Below are 22,591 nucleotides of genomic sequence, written 5' to 3' on the forward strand. Positions count from 1 at the left end.
CTGCAGTTCCTTCTGGTGCTTACACGTGTCTGCTTTTGTCCTTAACATTAGCGATATGAAAACTTAAGAGCCTTTACGTCAGACATTCTTAAAGTTGCAGCATCCAGCTGTGGAGATGGAAAGACAAAGCAAGCGCAGAGGAGTCACTTTCTACAGGGCAGGCCCTCCAGGGAAGTCACAGAACACCTTGGTTGTCCCCCCTAGCAATCCCCAGTTAAACTGTCTCCAGTACCCCGTCACTGCCCTGGGTGATGCGCCTTCCTTCTCGCGGTCTTGAGCAGAAGGGCAGCCCTTGCTTACTGAGAGGCCCTGCCCATTCTGAAGCAACCACCCACCCAACAGATGCACGGACCCCGGGATCAGCTACTGCAGCAGACCAGCTCTGCCCCCATATCTACTCAAGTGATGCTGTCATAGGTCTCAGCGGCATATGTTCAAGTGCTCATTCACCAGCACATCTTCTGACTCCCTGTATCGCACCATGTGCTAGCAATGCCCTTCCACCAAGCTTTCCATTTGCGTTGGGGCCTGCACTCTCCTCCACACAGTAGGAGACCCCGGCATCCGTAACCCTGAAATGGCAGCTTTGTTGCTGGTCCTTCACTTTGCAGTTACCGGGCTTCCATCTGGTTAATTTTTGGTGCAGTTTGCCAGCTCCGGGTGATAAATGCCCCCAAAACATAGTTGCCAGCAGAGTGAAGCAGCCCTCCACAACACCAGTGTAGCCGTGGGATGTCAGGCACCCTTTATTAAAGATAGGTGTGCACCCCTTACGTGCATTGCTACACATGTGCTGCACCATATGTCCGGAGTATCCTGCTAAAGGTTTTCTTAGAATCCTTTTACTGGAATTTAGTAAAGGATATTACTGCCTTTTAATCATTTATTAACAAAAGGTTTCTCCATTGCTCCTGCGTTCCCAGGCCTGAAAAGCAACACATATTTTGTGATGCTTTATATCAGGGCTTCCCTGTGCCACTTCGGATCTTCATCCGTTGACATGTTCTTCTCCTTCTGGTCAGCAGGGGATAAATATTTTCTGGGGCTACTTTAAAAAATGATGCTCAGAATGTTATTTTGTCTGTCATGTGGATATAGTTAATGTAGCACGCTATGTAGAAAAGGGCTGTAGTTTAGTGATAACCCCCAGAGACGTCACAGTTAAGTCTGAGTAGTGGGGTGTGAGCTTCCGTGTTCCCAGGAACAAAGTCTCAAAGAAGTGCATTTTTGAAAAAAAAAATATACTTATGCCCTGCTTTTCTCCCCAGTGGGGACTGAAAGCGGCTTCCTTCTCCCTCCCTCCCTTTTATCCTCACAACAACCCTGTAAGGTAGGTTAGGCTGAGAGCGTGTGACTGGCCTCGGGTCAACCAACAAGCTTCCATGATTGAGTGAAGAGCCGGCTGTGTATGTCACACGTCCCGTCTCATCCCAGTGTCCAGCTTGGTTTGGGCATTCATAGCTCAGCCACCAGGAAGTCTTGGAGCAAAGCTCTCAGCGCCTTCGACTGGTGCTATTTGAGTGCACTACAGCGTCAGCATTTGGCAAAACAGCTGGGCCAGGCTAGGTTGGGAATGTTTCTGAAGTATGGAGGAAAGCAACACGAATCTTGTTTTGTCTGGAGAAAACGGATTGTCTTCGCCTCAGTTTTCCGAAAGTTTTCCTTCTTTCCGGACTCAAAGTGGGGAGAAATGCTTGTGGGAGGAGTCAAGTTGCTGATGGACAAAACGTGCCACTCCTGGCAAGCCTCCGCTTGGAAAAGTTATCAGTTTTCTTTCCTTCTCGCCAGATCTGCCGTTCCCCCTCAGCATCTGCTACAGACTAATGCTTTTTGATGTGCGAGGGGGAGAAGGGCGGGGGAGAGGAGATGGAAAAAAATGGAAACCGGAGCCTGTCATATTTTGTTAGATTCCTGGATCCTGGGGGAAGCGTTTGCTCCATTCAGCATGCCTGCAGCGTAGCGAGGGCTTAAAAGCTGTAGCCTGCGATGCCGAGGGAGCAGCAAGCCCTACAGATGAATAAATGATTAAAACAGAGTCGTGCGGAGCACACAAACCGTTCAGGGCACAGCAAACAGCAAGGGCCCAGGTTGCCTTTCAAGAAAGGAGTCCTCTTCTCTCTGAAGGTTTCTGGAAACTGCCGGGGCTGGCCGAGTCAATGGCAGCTCAGCCTTTCAAGGACGAGGAGCACAAGAATCGCTGGGCTGCATCCCTCTTTCCCCCTGCCTGGCTGATTACCTGGGAAAGTTCCCGTTGGGTGGGATGCCCTGCTAGTCTCCAGCCCCCAGTGGGGGGTGTGTGGCAGAGGGAGCCGTTCTCTCTGAACTGGGTAGACGTGCTTTTGGCTGATTGGTTGGCTGCAAGTAGACCTTGTCCTCCATGTATTCGTTCAGAGGGCTAGGTAACGGCTCTCACTCCGCCCGGTTGCAGTGAGCCCCATCTCCTGCCATGTTCAGACAGCGCACAAAACCTTGGTTTGATCCAACCATGGGCAGCGTGAGCCTCCAGATGTGAGCCAGTCTACTAACTGTGATTAAGTTGGGCCTTTCAAACCAGGAGCTGAAACCATGGTATGAAGCTGGTTCATTAACCAGAGAGACCGTTCGCTGTGGTGTTTGAAGTAGGTTGTTCTTTTATTTACCGACCCAGAGGAGTTAGCCGTGTTAGTCTGAGTTGCAAAATAGTCAAGAGTCCAGTAGCACCTTTAAGACTAACCAACTTGATTGTAGCATAAGCTTTCGAGAACCATAGCTGTCTTCTGTGGTTGCATCTTGCATCTGACGAAGAGAGCTGTGGTTCTTGAAAGCTTATGCTACAATAACGTTGATTAGTCTTTAAGGTGCTAATGGACTCTTTACTTTTATTTACCGTAAGCCTTTTACTAGAGACTTGATGGGGCTTGAAAGGATCAAAATGCCATGAAGTCTAAACCTGGGGGTGGATCCTCCAAACGGCATTCCACGCAAACACCCCTCTCTTGCTCACACTATCCAGACCCTAACACACTGTAAACAGGGCAAGGACAAATCAGTTCCACCACACTGCATTGAGCAGCCAGCATCAGGAGCGTGTATAGGGCTGCGGCTTCCACCCAAGGCGCGGCTGACTTTTGCCCTCAGCAGTGGCACTCTGGTTGCTCATCCTGGCAGGTTTTGCAAGGGCCCTCACAGCCTGAATAGGGTGGAAAGCTTTTAAAGATGGGGGCGGGGGGGGGAGGTGGACGGGAGGCCTATCAGCATTCTTTCTTGGCAGCCATCATAACCAGCACCCTGTCAGTCAACAGGAGCACACAAAGCTTCCTTGGAGATCAGAAGATAAGTAAAGAGACAATTTAATGTGCATTAGAAAGACAAAGGCCCTTTTCCCTTTGTTAGTAAGAACATGAATTGAGATGCCAGTTTGCATCTGGTTTACCAAAGTGAGTTTTGGGAGGTGAGGGACCTGTTTGGGAGGGCTTACCATTTTAAAAAAATAAATCAGAAATTCAAGATTTAGAAACACTCCATGAGGAAAGCTGCAAGGTTAAAGACAGAAAAGAAAAAGAGGAGACAGCATAGAAAGAAAGACGGAACTGCAAGTGTGTTGAAGAGAAGGTTTTATAAGGGGAATTCTCCATTAACTGATTCTCCTCCTTGCAAGAGTGCCTAAGGTGTTTCTTCCTTGAAACCTTCGTACTTTGTCTTTCCTACTTGTGGCCCAAACTGGCTCAGAGTGTTAAAATCTGCAACCAGATCTTGGGTTGTACACTTCACACCAAAGGAGTTGGCAAGGCCTGGGTCCATTCCTGACACCCGCTGGAACGTAAATGCCCTGACCCTTCAACTGTGGAAAGGAATTTATACCCAGGCTTCCAAAACTCCTGAGTTTCTGAACTCTCTGGGGACTGAAGGATGCATTTGGGAAATTTTGGGTAAACACAAAATGAGCGGTAATCTCTGTCCTGTCTACAAGTAATTGATGCAGTAAGAGAGGAGAAAGAAAGGTTAGATGGAGGTGCCTCATGGGGAGGGGGGCAGCACGCTCTTTTGCTTTTGTAAATTTAAAGCACACTTTTTGTGGGGTGGGGGAACTGTTGAGAAATAGTGCATGAGAGACCCATGGATACAGCCATTGAAATATGTTTAAACACAGGCACCTGGGGGCTCTGCAACCACTGTCTTTTGGGTGCTGTCCAACCCCACTGCGGCTTCTTTATGGGCATGGGGGCTGTGGTCAGGGCTCCCTTTAGCCCATTTGTAGGCATGTCCTACCCTCTTGGAGGCATTGGAGGGATTTCAGGGGCGATGATGGATGAAGGATGCAAATCAGAAAGAAGGGTGGGGGCTTAGGAAAGTGAGGAGTAGCGGAATGGAGGCAGCGCTCAGAGGGTGGAGGCGGAGAGTGGAGCTGGTTCACCTTCAGTCATTTCACGCTTCCATCCCCTGTTGCATGCGCTCCGGTGTGCCTGAGCATGCAGGACTGCAGGGGGAAGGGATGCTTACGGTGTCATGAATTGTTAGGCGCTGCATTTGTCAGGAATGGGGAGGAAGGGAGGAGATGCCATAACAGAGGAGGCTGGTGCCCTTTGTTTATTGATGGGGCTTGTTTCCCCCTTGCTTGGTGCTTGTTGCAAGGGACAAAGAGCAACACTGGGGTAGACCAGTCAGGGCGAGAGATTCTCAGTGCTATCTGCAGACAAAAGAATCAAGGAGCTGGGGACATGAGAGATCTCAGCTGACCTTGGAGATCCACTGCCAGCCCAAGTAGACAATACCAACCTTGACAGACCAATGGGCTGACTCAGGAGTAGGCATCTTCATGTGTGTACCTGTTGGGAGAGCACGTCACTTTGGGGGAGGGGTGGTGTTGCCCGTGGAATGTTTTTCGTCAAAATGAGTGGGTTTTTTATCTTTTCAAGTATTTAAGAAATGATAGGTCGATTTTACTGCACGTGGGTGAGGGCTGTTACAAAATTAATACAAGTAAAACATAAATTACAGAAGATGGCAAATAAAAACAACTCGAACCATCCAACGAGCTTCATCCTTCCCAAACAAGTTACGTTGCTAAAAAGTTTGATTTTCAGCGACAACTTTGGCACAAATTGTCTTAGCAGCCACAGCAGATGAAGCTGTCGTGTGTAGGTCCATGTTGGCCGGAAGGAGTAATCAGTGTTACAGCAGAGCTGAGCCGTGGCAGGCTTTCCCAACATCTCTGCTTTGTGAACTAATATTGCAATTAGCAAAGGGAGAGAAAAAGCAGAGGAGAAAGACTGAGCGGGGCAGGTGGGCTTTGATGCTGCTTGTGGAACTGTACTGTTAGTCATCAGGTTCACATTTGTCACAGTTCCTACACAAAGGCTACTGCGTCAGCCAGCCCAGTGACTTGAAAGATGCTCAGATGCCTGTTTGTGGTTCTGTGGGGTGGATCCAGTTCCATTTCCTACCCAGTTCCGTTTCCATTTCCCACCCAAACCACGCCCTCCCCCTGATCAGAGCCTCAGAAGACTGTTTGCATTGGCTTTCCTCCGGTTACTGCAGGGTATGAAGCGCTGCCCACACCCCAATCTGAATGGGATCCTAGCTGATATATAGATGGTACTTAACGCCAAAGAAAATAGCATATGGGAATAACAAAATGTCAGATAAGTGCTGGAAATGTAAAAACCATGAAGGTTCATTATATCATATGTGGTGGACCTGTGAGGTAGCAAAGCAGTTCTGGGGAGATATTACAGAAGTTATGACTGCAATTTTACAAATTCAAATAAATAAGAACCCAGAACTGCTGTTGTTGAATTTGAATATGGAGGGGATTCCCAGGCAATATAGAACATTACTATTTTACATGACAACAGCGGCGAGAATTCTATATGCTCAGAAGTGGAAGACAAAAGAAGTACCATCAATTGAAAATTGGATACAAAAATTGTGTACATGGCAGAAATGGACAAAATGACAAGAAAGCTGAGAGAACAGAATCCAGAGGAATTCTTTAATGATTGGGGGAAACTAAAACAGTATTTGACGTAAAGGGAGAAATGTGGGTGCTAGATAACTATTAATTTGGCAGAAGGGAAGAGAGGGCGATCTTTACAAGAGGAGAAGAGATAAGTTAGAAACATGCTGTAACTGTTAATTTGATATTAGGTTTTTTATAGTTTAACATATAATATCTATTTTAGTAGTATATTAGAATGACTAAGAAAAGAAAAAGAGATATAAGTAGTAGATTTAGACAGCGGGTTGGGAAACTGTTGGAAGTCTGAGATAAAGGGGGGAGGGGAAAGGGTGGGGGAATATGGAAATGAGGGTATTAATCAAAAAATTTGTAATATTAAATTTTACTCACCCAATAAAAATCTTTAAAAAAACAACCAGAATGGGATCCTAGCCAGTGTGACGCTTGACATGGCCCTCTGCTTCTCTGTTCCAGGTTTGGGAGCGGTTCTTGGGCTCCCAAGTTCCCAGGGTCAACATCTTTATGGCAGTGCCAACCATTTACGCTAAGCTGACCGAGCATTATGACAAACACTTCTCCCAGCCTCATGTCCAGGATTTTGTTCGTGCCGTCTGCCGGGATAATATTCGGTAAGTGGGCCCTGCGCTGGACTCCAGGCAAGAGTGGGGAGGGGGCAGTTCCTCTGCTTTCTGCATGGCCTGATGGAAATTCAGCGTTCATCAAAAGCACAGCAACCTGGCCGGAGAGAAATATCCCCTTATCTCTGATGGGGGACAAAACCACACACATGGTATTATGTATGAGTTTCAAATGGCCAAAAAAAAGGAGGAGAGAGTGGGAGACACACAGCCAGGCAGCCGACTTCCTTGGCCCCTGCCAATATTGCGAGGGCGTGCCCTGTCTCTTCTCGACTGACTTCACTTGTAGTATCCCTTTCTCACTGAGGCTCAAGATGGATTACAAATTGGAAAAAAGACAGACCATAAAGAATGCAGCAATTGGATTATGAAATTTAGAAAGAGCAAAGCAGTTTCACAGTGAACTAAACCGAGCAGGGAGGCTGTAGAATGCCCTTCCTTGGAGGTTTTCAGAAGGCAGCTGGGCAAAGCACCCACTGGAGGAAGTTCTTGCGATGGATATTCTGTTTCTGGGTGGGCGAGGAGGTTGGACTAGACAGTCCTCTTCCTCTCATCTCTAGGATGTTGATTTCTCTGTTTCTGTGCAGCTTTGCCTCTGCAAGAGGAGCCAGGGCACCCGCTTAGTCTCCACGCCAGCCCCTCCTGCCTTGTTAACAACCATCTGTCTTGCCTCTGTTCCCAGGTGGGGTCCCAAGGAGCAGAGGCCAGGCGCTTTTCCATTTGGCAGGAGCCCAGCTCCTGGTCTGGCCACTGCCACCTCATAATAGCAAACCCCGTCCTGCTTCCCCCAGCCTTGGGCACTACGTTTGCCAAGGGGCGATTTGCTTTGCCCCAGGCAGGCCCTAGAGGACAGTGTTGCCGGTGCCTCTTGCCTTCCTGCCCGGTATAATGGCTTTGTTTTGCTCGTGTGCCCGTGGCACTTCTTGCAATGCAGCCAGTGGAGAGTCCGCTTCCGAAGTGCAGGGGGTCCGTGGCGCTGAGCTTCTCCATTCGGAGCAGGAGCCCCTGGCCACGCTTGGTATGTTGAATAGCTGCCGTAATGAGACTGCCCTGATTTGCTAAGTGACTTTACTCCTGCCGGCATTTCTGCTTGCAGATTGATGGTTTCAGGGTCTGCGGCCCTTCCGGTGCCTGTCCTGGAGAGGTGGAAGAGCATCACGGGGCACACACTGTTGGAGAGATACGGGATGACCGAGGTCGGGATGGCACTTTCCAACCCGCTGCATGGAGCCCGCATCCCGGGTAAGAATCCAGCAAGGGTTTGCTAGCCAGCAGAGCAGAGCTTGCTAGCATGGTCTGGATGCTGCTAACAGTGGCAACAACCCCATCAAAAAAGTCCTATGTTACAGCTAGGCATCATTGAGGACTGTGCTAACAGAGCCTCATAGAGCAACATTGTGGGGCAGAAAGCCGTAGCTGGTGAGGGGCAGAGAAATTCGCAGCTTTCTTCCTGGGTCCGAATGGAGGCTGTTAGAACATTCGGAGGTGAGGCATAAACTCAGGCATCCCAGCTATGTACGGCTATGGGGGTTGGTGCAGGCAGAAGGGCACACCTTGCCTGCCCGGACAGAACGGAGTGAGGAAGTGGCGTGGTCCCATTCCGCAAGGGAGGTGGTGCTGCGTTGCCACTTTCCTTCAGCCTCCTTCCATGTTTCCCCTGTTTTAGCTGATCCTCCTTTGGGGTTTGAAGTTGCATCGGTTGCATAGGAAGAATGCTGAGCTTAGAAAATGTGACCTGATTCGGACTCAGATTGCCGGGTCTGGTGATGAAAAGCAGGATAGACCAACGTGTTGCCGCCTCTCTCTGCCTAATGGCTGCTCCATCCCACTCAAAAGCTGCTCTTTTCTTCAGTCCATCCACAGAGATCTGCTTCTGGTCAGATGGACTTACCTGGGCTGCAAAAATCTCTCACTTCTCCCCCCCACCGTCCCCACCCTGCGCACCTGACACATCAGATAGTGGCTACATACGGAATTTGCTCCCGGTCGCTCCGCCAGGCACCTTCCTGTAGCACCTCCAAGTGCCCCAGGAGCAACATCTGCAGCCAGCATTCAGGTCCAGTAGCACTAGAAAGACCAACTAGATTTCCAGGGCATGAGCTTTTGAGAGTCAAGGCTGCCTTGACTCTCAAAAGCTCCTACCCTAGAAATCTAGTTGGTCTTTAAGCCACTACTGGACCCGAATCTTGCTGTTCTCCTGCAGACCAACACGGCTACCTGCCTGAAGCTAACTACAGCCAAAGCTCTTCAGGAACAACCCCACAAGATGGTGAGGTTTGATGCCCTGAGCCTTTATGCTACATCTCTGTTGAACACGTTTGGGTACGGCGGCCGCAGCAACACCAAAGCGCTCCAGTGGTGGGGCTCTCTTTGGCTGCCTGGTGTTCGGTGCCAAGAGGCTTCCCGGGGGTGACGATGAAAGGAAAAGGAGATGCTGAGATTGACACAAAGCAGACTAAAGAGAATAATTAGAACAGCCCAAAGCTTCAGGACTGGGCAGCTGGCACTGCGGGGTGTGGAGTCAGCCAGCAGAACAAGAGGGCCTAGCGCAAAGCCAGTTCTTGGGGAGGCTTATCATTGGCACAGAATCCGCACAGTCACTTGCTTCTCTCTGCATAGTCCAAGCCTGGACTTCTAAACACCAGTCTCAGAAAGTGCCCTAGGAAGGGAGCCCACGCCCTGCAAACCTAGTTGGCCTTTAAGGTGCTGTTGGACCCGAGTCTTGCCCTAGGAAGCCTCCTTTTGGGAGGCAGGGCTGGTGGAGTGGCTTGGAGAAGGTGGCCGCTCATGCCCTCGGTTGAGCCTGGCCAGCAAGCAGGTGCTGCCTACCTGTGTACCGGAAGCCTCCTCCGTTCCAGGGGGAGGAGCAGGGTTGACCATGCAAAGGAATGTGCCCTGCAGTCGCTCACCCTCTGTTGGAACGGCAGGGGAGTCTGTGCCAGGATACACACCCGCCTGTCCACCCTTGCCAACTTGCATTCTGAAGATGTTCTCCTGATTTTATTTTTGGGCACCGGCCAAGTATTCTATTCTTTTGCTGCCTTTGCCGTCCCTCCTCCCCGCTCCCAGTTGCCTCCCCTCCCCAGCGCGCTGGCGGTCCTGTCATCTGCAAGGTCCCTGTCGCGGTGGCTCTCCTGATGCGGAGATCTGAAGGTACAGGGGAGCCTTGGATTTGGAAGGAGAGGAGATGAAAGATTTGCAGATAAATGTTTTGCTTGTACATGGTTAAAACCCTGCTTAAAATGCTTGTGTTTTCTGCAGCTCTCTCTCTCTCTCTCTCTCTCTCTCTCTCTCTCTCTCTCTCTCTCTCTCTCTCGAATCCCCCTGGTGTTGTTACTGTGAAGGGAGATGAATAATTCATGGCCAGCGAATGCCTCACTGGGCCTAATCACCACTCTAATTGGAGGTTTAGATCAGAGGCGGCTAATAGCTCCTGCAGCGGGGACTCCACAGACTGTTGACAGGGAGAGCGCCGAGAGCCTTATCATCGCGGCCTGTTCCGATTCTCCCAGGACACCCCCCCCCCCCCCGGCAGAGCAGCATCCTGGTCCCCTGATACCGAAGGACACAGACCGCAGGGCCAATTAAATTTATCAGGGAAGGACTGACATCTAACTTAAACAGAGGGGGAGACTGGAGAGGGGCTAATAGGGTTGCTTCGTTCTCTGACTGCTGGCTGTCGTGGGCTGCCGGAGCTGACTTCAGCCGGGTGGGCAGCATGCCAAATGTGCGAGAGCTCTCAAACCGAAAGGGGAAAGAGGCAGCAGTTTCTCTCCCCACGCCCCCCACTCCCAATTCTGTAGCAAGTTGCTCTGCCCGGGACAAGAAGCAACCAAGATGGTGGTCGTGTTTTTTTAATACTTAGGATTTAATCTTCCTTTCACCCCCTTTACCTGTCCTTCCCAAATCTCTGCTTGTGCCATTGGGGAGCCAAATTGGACCCTGTTACCCATGGAGACTTCATTTTTAAATGTCACTCAGGCCCGAAGAGAACGGGTCATTGTCTTTGCATGAAGACTTTAATTGCACTGTCGTGCTCGTGTTCACTATAATTAACGTTGTCAGCGTTTCCCAGTCTTTTACAGATTTCTGCTTTCTGTCATTTTTGCTTGGTTGGGGTTGTGAGGAAGACTATTTCTGGAGAAAGTTTGATAAGTCGGTTCCCAGAGGATGCTGCTGTTACATGTAGGGTTTATTTTGGCAATATAGGAGCTGAATCAAAGTACGGGGGACTTCGATTTGGGGTTTTCTGTGCGGTGCGTGCGGGGCACTCGGAAGCCTGGGTGCAGACCTCCCCTGCTACTGAAGTCGTCACATTTCTACCCTGTCTTCAGATCACACGTGGCACTGGTGAATCCAGCACAAGTACACAGTTCACTTAGTCAGAAGTGCAAACCATTGTTGCCCTGTTTGAAATGAATGTTGGAAGCCCCTGGATGAAATAATAAGAACAACAATAATAATAATAACGTTTGATTTATATACCGCCCCTCAAGACAACTTAATGCCCACTCAGAGTGGTTTACAAAGTGTGTCAGTAGAGCAAGAGTCCAGCAGCGCCTATAAAACTCACAAAATTTGTGGTAGGGTATGAGCTTTCGTGAGTCTCAGCTCACTTCTTCAGATACAGCTAGAATGTGAGTCCATCTGTCCTTATATCTTGGACAGTGGAGTGATTTCAGAAGCCAAATGATAATAGCCGGTGAACGACAGGGGCAGGTGTGATTGAATAGGGTGGGGTATGCAGAGGGGTAGTAGGTGTAGAGAAATTAGCATTGGTAATGAGACAGGAAGCCTAGGTCTCGATTCAGTCCGGGTGGATGCATTGTCTTAAGCTTTGTTTTCAGTTGCAATTCAGCAGTCTCTCTAATCTTCCTTTGAATTTCCTCTTCAGGATAACTGCTACTTTTAGGTCACAAAGTGTGTCATTATTATCCTCATGACAATCACCTTGTGAGTGGGTGGGGCTGAGAGGAGCTCCAAGGTCACCCAGCCGGCTTCAACTGGAGGAGGGGGGAATCAAACCCGGTTCTCCGTATTAGAGTCCTGCCGCTCTTAACCACTACGCCAAACTGGCTCTCCTCGCTGCACAGTATTTGAAGAAACAGGCAGTCCCACTTCCATTAGGAATTCGCTGCAGACATGGGACCCAGACTGGCACACCTTGCTAATTGTTCTGGGCTGTTCCTATCAGGGGCCGGTAGCATTCTGCACCCTGCCCCAAATTCTGTGCTAAGATCATTCATTGCGAAAAACATGGTAATGGTGCACGTTAAAAATAAACCATGGAGAGGCTATGCAGGTTTTTTTAATAATTAAAAAGTGATTTTGTTTTTAGCTGGAATGGAAAGTTGAATTCCACCTTTGGACTTGTTTGGCACTGAAACAAGGAAGCATTCCACCAAGGAAGCCCAAATTCTTCATCCAGGGAGCTCGAATTCTCGCCCATTGCTACCTGTAACAATTCGACCGGTCCTTTCATGAGCGTTCTCTTTTTTCTTGCTTCCTTTTCCCCAGGATCGGTAGGAACTCCACTGCCAGGAGTGAAGGTTCGTATTGCCACGGAGAGCTCACAGCGGGATGGCTCCACCCACACAGTCCATGCTGAAGGTGACGAGCATGGCACCAAGGTACGGTGGTGGTGGTGGTTGGGCCCGGAGGAGACGAGGGGCGAAGCAAGCAGGGGAAGTGCTGGGGCCTTTGGGGTTTTGTTCTCCCGGCTCTGAGGACAGAGACGTCGTCCCACCTGCCTAGGGGCCAGGCAGCCCCAGTTGGCTTTCTGAGTGGACTTGGGCCAGGTGGACCCCTCTTGTGATCATGATTTGCTGCAGCTAGAGCAGTTTACCAAAGACTAGGAAGCCACAGTCTGGTCTGAGCAGACACCAGCTCATTCCCAAGACCCATTTAGCACTCCACAATCCACTGGAAAAGTCAGCCAAAAGTGGCTGGGTAAATTAGTTCCTAGTCTAGCTTTTTTTCCTCTTACTATTTATTCAAAATATGTATATCCCACTTTTTCAGTTTAAGAAACCATCACAGCGGCTTTCAAAAATTAAAAATGCAGACAATCAGATCGAGGAAAGCCATTGGTGACAGTAGAACTCTCCTAGCCCAAATGGGTCAGGCATGTGTGCGCCTGATGTTCCGCTTCTTGTCATGGAAAGAGAGAGCTGGAAAGAACTCTCAGGACCATCGAGTGCAATGCAGGAAAGGCGCAGCTCTCCCCCCCCCCCCCCCACTCTCCCAGTGACCCTTGCTGTATGCTCAGAGGAAGGCAAAAAGCCCTGGCCAGTCTGGCTTGGAGAAAAACTCCTTCCTGACCCCCCCCCCCCCTGTGGCGATCAGCATTACTCTGGCCATGTAAGAAAGGGCCACGAGAGCGGAGCGCCGTCTCATCCCTTCCTGCCTTCCCTCTCCTGGTCTGCCTAAATTCATATGGAGTCATCGAATCCATCCTCCATATGACAGCCCGTCAAATACTTGAAGACGGCTGTCGAATCACCGCTCAGTCATCTCCTCCCCAGCCTAAACCGAATCAGCTCCAAAGCAGCAGACCCCCCCCCCCCTTCTTTCCTTCGCCACCTTCTGGAAGATGAAATCGTCAGCCAGACAAGTTGGGGATTTATTAGACCTACTTTTCAGCACAGTTTGACGTCCAACAGATATGTGGGGAATTGAGATCTCCCATGGCCGCTGTGTCCCGTCTCTTTGAAAATTTTATCAACTGGTCTAGGAGTGCGTCATCCAAGTCCTCTGCCTGGCGCGGTGGTCTATAGCAGACCCCCCCCCCCATAATATCCTTGTTATTTCTTTCTCCTTTTATTTTTACTACATACATCCTTGATATATAACGCTACTCCTCCCCCCTTCCTAATTGGTCTATTCCTTTTCATCGCTGTACCCCTCAGCCCTAATATTCCAGCTGTGCATCTCGTCCCACCAAGTTTCAGTAATGCCTATTGGGTCATAGTTCCCTTCCTATATTAAGGCATCAAGTTCCTCCTGTTTCCCCCCCCCCATATTCTGCACATGAGACATCAGAATCCACGATCCATGTGCCCCGAGTGCCTCATTTTTGTCCTTACCTGCAAATCAGTGGGTCCCTGCATGTGTTCCCCTCCCCGCTCATCATTAGTGCTCTTGTCTCCAGTAACTGGCATCATATTTGCTTTGGAGGGGGGGTTGCCTCCCCGTCCCACAGGATTTAGTTTAAAGCCCTCCTAACGGATTCGCAAGGCTCTTGCCAAACACGTGTCTTCCTACCGTCCTGCAGTGCAGACCGTCTTCCAAGAGTAGTGCTTCGTCTCAAAAGCGTAGACCCTGGTCCAGGAAAGCAGACCTTTCCTGACGCAGCCTCTGTCTTTGGACCCACCTCTTGGTCGCCATGTGGCTCAACACCATCCACAGAGGCCTGCGGGGGCTGTTTGGGCCCCTGCCCTTTGGCTTCGCAAGCAGAGAAGCTGCCTTTTTGCTTTGGCGCAGTGCTGCAGCCCACAGTTCACATCTGCAGGGGGTCCCGGGCTCAGTTCCTGGCGTCTCCTGTTCACAGAAAGGACCTCAAGTGGCAGCCAGGAACTTTCTGTGCCTGAAGTCATGGAGAGCCACAGCCAGTTAGAGGAGGCAGGGTTGGGCTGGGCGTGTCTGTGGTCTGACTTTGCGGGAGAACTACTTCGCATGTTCACATTGCCAAACAAATAACATGCTTTGTCATGGGGCACCAGCTCTGCGAGCTGATGGTTAGTTCTGGGCAGCAGCTCCAGTTGCAGGAACTCCGGGAGCAGGGGCTGGGAAAGGCCTTCCTCTGCCTCGGCAGAGCAGCCGCCAATCAGAGCAAACATTTCCAGGCTAGATGGGCCACTAGTGTTCTGACTTAGTACCAAGCAGCCTCCAATGTCCGTCAAGAGACGGTTGCCTTTTTAGCGCACGTGTGACGTTAGCCATTAAAAAACAAAGCTTGGTTACTTTTCACTCCCATCATTTTGGGAATCCAGCTCACGAAAACGAAATTCCTTATGCAGGTTTAAGCAAAAGGGTCTGATTGCCTAGGTGGTGTCCTCCCTTTCCCCCTGTGCACCACAACCTCACAAGGGCTCTGTGTTGGCTGCGCCGCCGTGCCTGGGAGGTGCGTTGATTTCCCCATCAGTGGGCTTGGCTCCAAAGGTTTTGCTGTTTTCCCCCGCAGATTTTCCCAAGGGGCTTTCTGAACTTCCCCTCTCCTCTTACCAGAAGAGGGCACTGTCCACCCCCACCCAGAGAATTGGCCTAATGATCCTCTTAGTGAGAGAATCTCTCTACATGAGACACCTCGGCACGTGTTCGTCAAGTGTAGGGAGATGCAATGTTAGCCGGGAAGCATAGTTTTAAAAGACAGAGCCGGTGGCGATCGCTCCTCAGAGGGTTTGTTAATTTCACCTTTGACTCCCTGAATACTCTGTCAGTTTCACCTCTCCAGTCTAAAACTGTGTAGGATTGCAACCAGAGGGCTGGAGCTGCATTCCAGAGCCAGGCTTGGACCTGGAGAGGTTATGATGGGCTGAAGTGTCCCTTTTGGCATTTCACAGCCCCTTCACACAGCTCCAGTGTAGAGCAAAGCCTCTGCCCTGTCGCTGGCTCTGTCTTTTGAAACTACCCTTCCCAGCTAACGTTGCATCTCCTGACACGTGTTCTTCACGTGTCAGATGTCTCGTGTAGAGAGACTCAGAGTCTTACCCCCCTTGTTTGGCTTTTCCATCCTGTGTCCTCCTAAATGGGGAGGGCGCAGCCCCCATCTGTCCCCAAGTGGCTGCTCCCTCCTTCACCCTTGCTCTCTGCAGTGAGTGGGCATGGCTTCCATTATGTGGCTTCCATTATGTGGCTTCCATTATCTTCGGCAACTGCCGCCTGTTTGCCCAACTTGGGTTGAGAGCTTTCAATGTCCTCCTCTGCTTAGGAGGGAGGAATGTTTGGTGTTAAAGAGGCTGGTTCTTCCTGCGGGATGCAAAATCAGGGGGAGGGGCTTTCCCCAAATAAAACCCAAAGTGAAAAACAGACAAAATTATTTTTTTAAAAAAACCCAGCTTTCAGAGGCCACTTCAGAAGCCTCCGGTGTCCTGGCGGTGCAAGACCTGGGGCAGCTTTTTAAAAGTGTGTCATTTCGACTTAGTGGGAGGCACTGAGGAGGCTGAAAGGCTACAGTTTGACCAGGGCGACTGAGGAAGGGCCAAGCTGCTCAGAGGCAGCAGACCCCGATCAGCCCCGTCCCAAACCGAGGGGGGAGGTCTGCTTTTGAGGGCAGAAGGGACCAGCACTAGTTTTCCCTGGGACAGCTGGCTTATTTGTGACCACCTCTTGCACTTCCACATCAAAGCCTGAGCCCCTTTCCTCCCCCACTGCTAAAATTGAGCTGAAGTAGGGCAGCAAGAATTCTTGCCCTGTAGAGCCCCATCTCTACCTCCCTTTCTGCCCTTTGTATGCTCCTTGGGGCAGGGCATTGTCTTCTCATAGCCTGAGAAATGCCGTATGCATTGAGCACTGTGTGAATAATGCTAAATAGAGCTTTTTGATGCTGGAAGTGAACTTTTTTAGGAGAAAAGGATTTGCAGGTAGGGAGAATCAGCTGGGAGTGTTTGGCACCCCCAACCGTGTGCCCCCTTTTCTCTTCTAAAACCCCTCCCGGTCTTTTTATACCCAATTTGGCTAGACCTGGGATCCAGTAAATGGAGCTGCTATCATCGGGGCCAGTTTGGCCATAGGCAGAGGAACGGCAGAGCTCAGAAACCCACAGGCCCTTTCTTGCCAGCCAGTGGCTGTTGCATATCACTTTCTTTTTGCTACCAGATCATGGCTTGTGCTAACAAAAATGGATACGTGCACAAACACATAACATTTATTCACCCCTCTCTTCCCCGCCCTGTCCAGAGCACTTAAAAATCTCATTATTTGGACACATCCTAATTCCTTCAGCTCCTTTACTCCTGAAGTTCCTCAGCGCAACTTACACAGCTTGTAGTCCCTTTTACAATTTGAGAGGAAAACTCAGCTGTTGCCTCTCATGCGCGTATTAGAAAGTTGCTCTCCACAGCTCGAGAGCCGCCGTGTGAGAGTGGAGCCAGAGAGCGGATGTAATTTGCAAAGCTAGTTTCTGGCACTGCCCAAAGATCAATAATCTCCTTAGCAGGAAGTTTGCTGGCGCTCTCAGTCCCTTCTCCCCCTTTGCTTCATTAGAGAGGGCTGAAACTTCTCTGAACCTCGGCACCGTCTGCAGCTTCCATTTTGGCTTCTGCAGCTCCTGGGCTCTTCTCCTGTGTCCTGCACTTTTGCACCCCCTGTAGACCAGAAAAGGGGGGGGGGCGATGCTAGCAGGTGGGGCTTTGCCATTGGTGCTACTCGTTATTTTTAGAAAATGTGTTTCAATTTTATGGCAATCAGGGTCTTCATTGTACCTATACAATGATCAATTATTATTATGCAATAAATAAGACTGTTGGTATGGGTTCAATAAAGTGGAAAGTCCCCCCCCCCCAACACTTCTTATGTTGATGAAAATGAAGAAGGGCCATTTATATGTTACACTAAGAGGGTTATCCTAAAGATCGGTCCATCCATCAAATTGCACACTTTGGGTGCATCTCTCCATGGCAAGTGTCTTGCTTTTAAATGTCCGTGCCCGGTGGTGTAGTGGTTGTAGTCAGACTAGGTTCTGGGAGATCCAGGTTCGAATCCTCCCATGGAAGTTCTCTGGATTGCTTTGGGCGACACACACACACACTGTAAGCCTAACCTGCCTCACAGGGTTGTTGTTGCAAAGATAAAATGAAGGAGAGGAGAATGATAGCTGCTTTGGTGTGTCCCCACTGGGGGAAAAGGCAGAGTATAAATAAAATAAAACATAAAATAAAGACCTATTTCATGGTGTAGTGAGAGCCAGTTTGGTGTAGTGGTTAAGAGCAGCAGGACTCTAATCTGGAGAGCTGGGTTTGATTCCCCACTCCTCCGCTTGAAGCCAGCTGGGAGACCTTGGGTCAGTCGCAGCTCTCTCTGAGCTCTCTCAGCCCCACCCACCTCACAGGGTGTTTGTTGTGGGGATAATAATAACATACTTTGTAAACCACTCTGAGTGGGCATTAAGTTGTCCTGAAGGGTGGTATATAAATCGAATGTTGTTGTTGTTATCAATAAAGGAAAATGGCAAGTGAACAATTAGTCAGAGTAGTAGTAGAAATAAAGGGACAGGACTAAGGAGGCAAAGGGGATGAAAGGTAAATCTAGTACGATAGATGGTGTATGTCCCTCTTTCATCTTTCGGGAGCCACCTTCAAAGCAACAACATCCTTTGTAGGTGCTCGGACAGGTCAGATTTTGATCTCGGTGCTGACTCTCTGTGCTTGTTGCAGTCACCAGTGAGCAAAACATTTGGAGGCGTTTTCTGCACATTAGAAGCCCTGTGGTTATTCCTAGCCTTTGCGCCGCTGACGTATGAGTATTCCTAGCAGAAACGCTTGCGGGGCTTTGGGCCGGCCGGGGCGGTGGGAACTGAGCTTTAGAGAAGCATCTCTCAGGTTGTTACTGCCCATTGCTGGCAACACTGACCCTGAGCGTTTCCCCTCCTCTGGCTGATCAGGCCTCAGGAAGCAGGCGAGGAACTTTTGCCAGGCAAGGCCTGCGTGGCTGGAGCTGTTGCGCTGCTGCAGCTCAGAGTCGCAGTCAGAGACAGGACTTGCTCAGGCCACTTCCCTCGTACGAGCATCAGAAGAGCTTCCTGCTGGACAGGGCTACTGCCTCCCCGACCCCGACTGGCTCATGGTGCTGCGCTTACTCCAATGCACATTTCATAGCCGTGTGATTTCCTGCCGCCTCCTGCCTCTTTGCTTCGGCCCTGGGGGCCCCTCTTTGCTCTTGCGGCCTCTGCCACCCCTTCGCGGGCTCTCCCCTTGACAGAGCCGCATGCAGGAAAGGGTGACTCGCCTCCCACTCCCAAACCCAGGATATTTCGGTTTGCTTTGTTCACTGCGATGCATATTTCATAGGCTGTAGCTTCCCAGCTGGCAGGAGCCTGCAAAGTCGTGGAGCATAGCGGGTATTGTCTGTCTTGTCTGTTTGTTTATTTTAATGCCCCCCCTGCTCTCCCCCTCCCCTTGAAAAGGAAAGAAAGAAATGCTGGCTTCGATGTGAGCGCTAAACTCTGGGCCTTGACAATGGAGCGCTGTCAGCAGATAAAATGGGCGTGTATTTTTGCAGCTGTTCAGAATGCCATGTTTCTAACTGGGCAATTTGGAGAGTGTGCAGTTTTGTGCAACAGGCGTGCAGAGAAGGGGAGTGACCTGAGCAACATACAAAAGGCCATAACCCAGTGGGAAAGGATACAGAAGTCATACAGAAGTCTTGGGATCAAGCCCCATCCTCTCTAGAGGAGAGGAGCTTGGAAAGGCCCAGACAGGGTTGACGTGGCTGGGCTAAGGCAGGCTGAAGTGCTTGGAGCCACTCTTAAGGCAGATTCATGCATCCCCAAGGGCTGGGGTCCAGAGAGGTGCTCAGGGGCCTTGAGAAACTGGGCTCGGCTTGTGCCCCAAACCGTTGTTGTCCGGCTGTCGTCTTAAACAGAGAGGCGCTCCTCGCACCTCCCGGTGCAGGCAAAGGATGTCTGCACATCGCTGCCTTCTGGCTGTCGGCTAGCAGGGCAGCTTCAGCCCAGGCCTATGGGAAGACTAGGGTTGCCAAACTCCAGGTGGGGCCTGGATGTCTCCCAGAATCACAATTTATCTCCAGACTACAGAGGTCAGTTCCCCTGAAGGAACTGGGCAAACTCTATAGTATACCATAGATTGTAGGCAAAATCCCTTCCCAGATTCCCCGTTCCACAGGCACTGCCCCCAAATCTCCAGGAATTGACCAGACTGGAGTTGGCCACCCTAGGAAAGATGCAGACCCAACGGCGGATGCGTGGCACTGGCAGAGCCTCCAGTGGTGCGTTTGGCAAAACTCCAGCATTTTTCTAGAGGCTTTGCTGATGGATGCCAGTCTGAGACAGAGCATCATATCCGGTTCCCAACATCTGGCTGGCTGGCTGGCTGGCTCCTGACACCCAGCACTGTGGTTTCCCCAGCACCTCATGCTCCCAAAATGCATTCCTGGCTACGAGCCTTGGAACCCAGCAAGACGCTGCTGTGCAGGCCCATGCCAGTGGTCTCGCAGAGCCACGTGGAGGTCCGTGTAGGGCACACTGCTAAGACAAGCCAGTTTAAGCACATTTGCATGTCCTTTGGCATAGTTTGTTCCACCTCTTCTGGCTGCAGGTGGGACACAGAGCTCAACAGGTCCCTAAAATCTGAAGCGTACCCCCCCAGCCCCCCCACCAGGGCTTCCACCTTGATGATTTTTCTGAGTGTGCAGTTCCTCCTTTCGTTGCAAGATGGCCAGTCCTTCCGATCCACCATGGCAAAACATTCCTCCCAGTTCCAGATGGGGGGGTGCCTTTCCCCTTGTCTTTTCACGCGGAAGTTTCTTTGATTTTGAAGCATGCCCCCCCACCCTCTCTCCACCACATCTCCATAGAAGACTCTTCCTAACACCTTCATACAAGTTCACCATGTTTGGAGGCTGAGGTGGGAGGACCTTCCCGATCACTTTGGTGGTGGGTCAGATTTCGTCAGAAGGGGTCTTGAGTTCTGGACAGCCTGTCGCATTTTCTTGGTGCACCGAGATGCAGCGCAAAGAGCTGAGCATGAGTTGGATTAAATATTTAACAAACGGTGAGAGTGTATGTGGGAAGTGTGTTCCCTTCCTGTGGGGAACTGGTTAGAATAGCAAAGCAGACGCTTTTATTTCCCCCATGAAATGCTGCCGTTTTCTGCCTTCCTCGGCCCCCCGGCGTTCCCCTGCAGGAATGGGGGCGGGAGGGGCAGCAGCCTGTATCTGGTGCTCTGCCCAGAGGAGGAGGCAGCTTTTTTTTGTGGGATGGGAAGTTTTGCGGTTGCAGGGCAGATTATTTAGCATGATATTATTTATTGACCGGCGCAGCTTGAGGGCGGGAACATGTTCGACCGGTGTTTGAATTCCCGGCATGACCATTCCCTTCCTGACTTCTGTGTTCAAGGCATTACTTGCAAATCAGAATTAGTTCCATTTTTAAAAAAGAATAGACAGTAGTAGTTTAAGTCATGCGTGCGAATTTCTGGGTCATCACAGCAGCCTCCGCTGCCCACCATGCCTTCTTTGGGAATGACTCATGAAATGCAGACGTGGTCAGTTCCGCAAAGGTGCCCAAAAAGAAAGTTTAAGGCTCCCATTTTCAATTGATTTTTGAAACCAATTAGCTTTTGTCTTACTGATGCTGCCTGTCTAAATAAGTGACTCTTGCTTCTTAATGATCTACAAACGGTGCCTGGTATTGAAAACTTCTCTCCCCCCCACCCCCACCATTTCCTTTCTCCCTTCATTTTCAAACGTGAAACCTTCCAAAATGAAAAGAGAATTGATCGCATTATTCCCGTCCTCCTTTATGAAAAGTTACCATTGCAAAGCCAGATGTGAAATGTGGCTTTTGCAGATTACAGGCTGAGCTTTGGGGGACTTTTTTTTTTTGCTTGGAGTTGTCTCCCCAAGGAGCCGAAATCTGCCTTCTCTCCAGCAGGGGGGACCGTGCCGCCTCTCAATTGGCTTCTTCAGGCTGCTGCAGGACACACGGCTCATAGCTGAGATAATGCCGCTTGTGCGGGAAGGGAGCTTATGAGGGAATTTTTAATTACAAATGGGTACATGAGACCGGGTTGCCTAGGAGATTGGTGATGTGCTGCTGCGCGTTTTACTACTAGCAAATCTGCCAGAATAGACTGCGATTAAAAGTTTATTGCTACCTGATGCCTGATTGGGGACCTTCTGCAAAATGGGCCCTCGGCTGTCAACCCGCAGGCCAGTCCCTTGCAAAGCTGGGGCAGCTGATGGGATGCCTTTGGCCAAACAGGGCCAGGGCCTCTGGACAGACAGCAAGAGTGGGGGCGGGGGGTCGTACTTGGTGGGCTCTGGCAGGTGCACTTTCTGGTTGCCTCCTACAATTGCAGACCAAGTCCTCTGAGAACCTCCTTTTCTGCCCCAGTTTCAAAAGTACATTTCTGTTTTCTTCCAAAATACGAAATTCAGATAGGGGTTGGGCAGAAAGGACTTCTGCCCTTTGCCCTTGAGGAATCCACGGCAAGGGAGGATTTCGTATCTGTCCTTTGGTCAAGATAGTTTGCTTTGGCGGCATTAGCACGTGGCTGACGTTGTGTCTGTTCCACGGTGTGTCGTACTCTGTGGCCAACATCTTGACAGGATAACACCAGAACGCGAGGTGAGATGAAGGACACCCTGCTGTTCTTTCGCTCTGATTAAAAATTGTTTATTCACATTCTGATTTTTGTCAAACAAATGGATTAATAAAGGGCTGATTAATGCAGACAGCGTGGGCACACATGATTTTCGCCTGCTTAATGCGCCCCATCCTCCCGCCCCCTGCAAAGAAGAATCTTCCCAGTATTCTTTAAGTACTTTGATTCAGGTAATCATTTAATTGCAAATATAAACCAGCAGTGCAAACCCTTTGCATTTTTAACCAGTGCCAGGCGGAGATGGTGGTGGGAGTGGGAATATGCCGTGATGGAAATACTTCTTTAAAATTTAAATTTTATTGCTTTTTCTGTGTGCTGCCGCTGGTGATCTCGGAGAGCACAGCTGGCGCGTTTACAACGCGTCCCACTAGAAAAATTAGCCGCATTTATACTTTTGCTGCCTTTGTGCCTCTTTGCAGGGATGCGGATGTCCATATGTGGTGCCCATGTTTGACTCTCCTCTAGAGCAAGGGCGCAGTCTGGCAGGAGCTGCTCCCATGCCAGCCCCTTTGCAATGGTGGGAGAACTGAACCAAGTTCCCCTAATGCCCTACGGTTCCTGTGCCACACTCGTTGATTTCAGAGCATGGGCGGCGTACCCTTTTGAGTTGTGCTTGGCATGCTTTTTTCCACAGGCACTCTGCCCCCTGTCCCATCTCAGTTGTGTGGTAAGGG

The 22,591-nt window shown here is 50.2% G+C and overlaps 1 protein-coding gene across 2 annotated transcripts in view; it reads left to right on the forward strand.

Annotated features, from left to right (window-relative positions):
* Window positions 1–22,591, forward strand: part of ACSF3 (acyl-CoA synthetase family member 3) — a 64,825-nt gene that overhangs the window by 13,645 nt on the left and 28,589 nt on the right. For both annotated transcript variants that reach the window (XM_055000152.1, XM_055000154.1), the window contains 3 exons: window positions 6,413–6,567; window positions 7,673–7,818; window positions 12,094–12,206. In XM_055000152.1, the coding sequence (XP_054856127.1) occupies window positions 6,413–6,567; window positions 7,673–7,818; window positions 12,094–12,206 (414 nt within the window). The remainder of the gene's footprint in view (window positions 1–6,412; window positions 6,568–7,672; window positions 7,819–12,093; window positions 12,207–22,591) is intronic.

This window comes from Eublepharis macularius, chromosome 16, assembly GCF_028583425.1.
Source record: "Eublepharis macularius isolate TG4126 chromosome 16, MPM_Emac_v1.0, whole genome shotgun sequence".
NCBI lineage: Eukaryota > Metazoa > Chordata > Lepidosauria > Squamata > Eublepharidae > Eublepharis > Eublepharis macularius.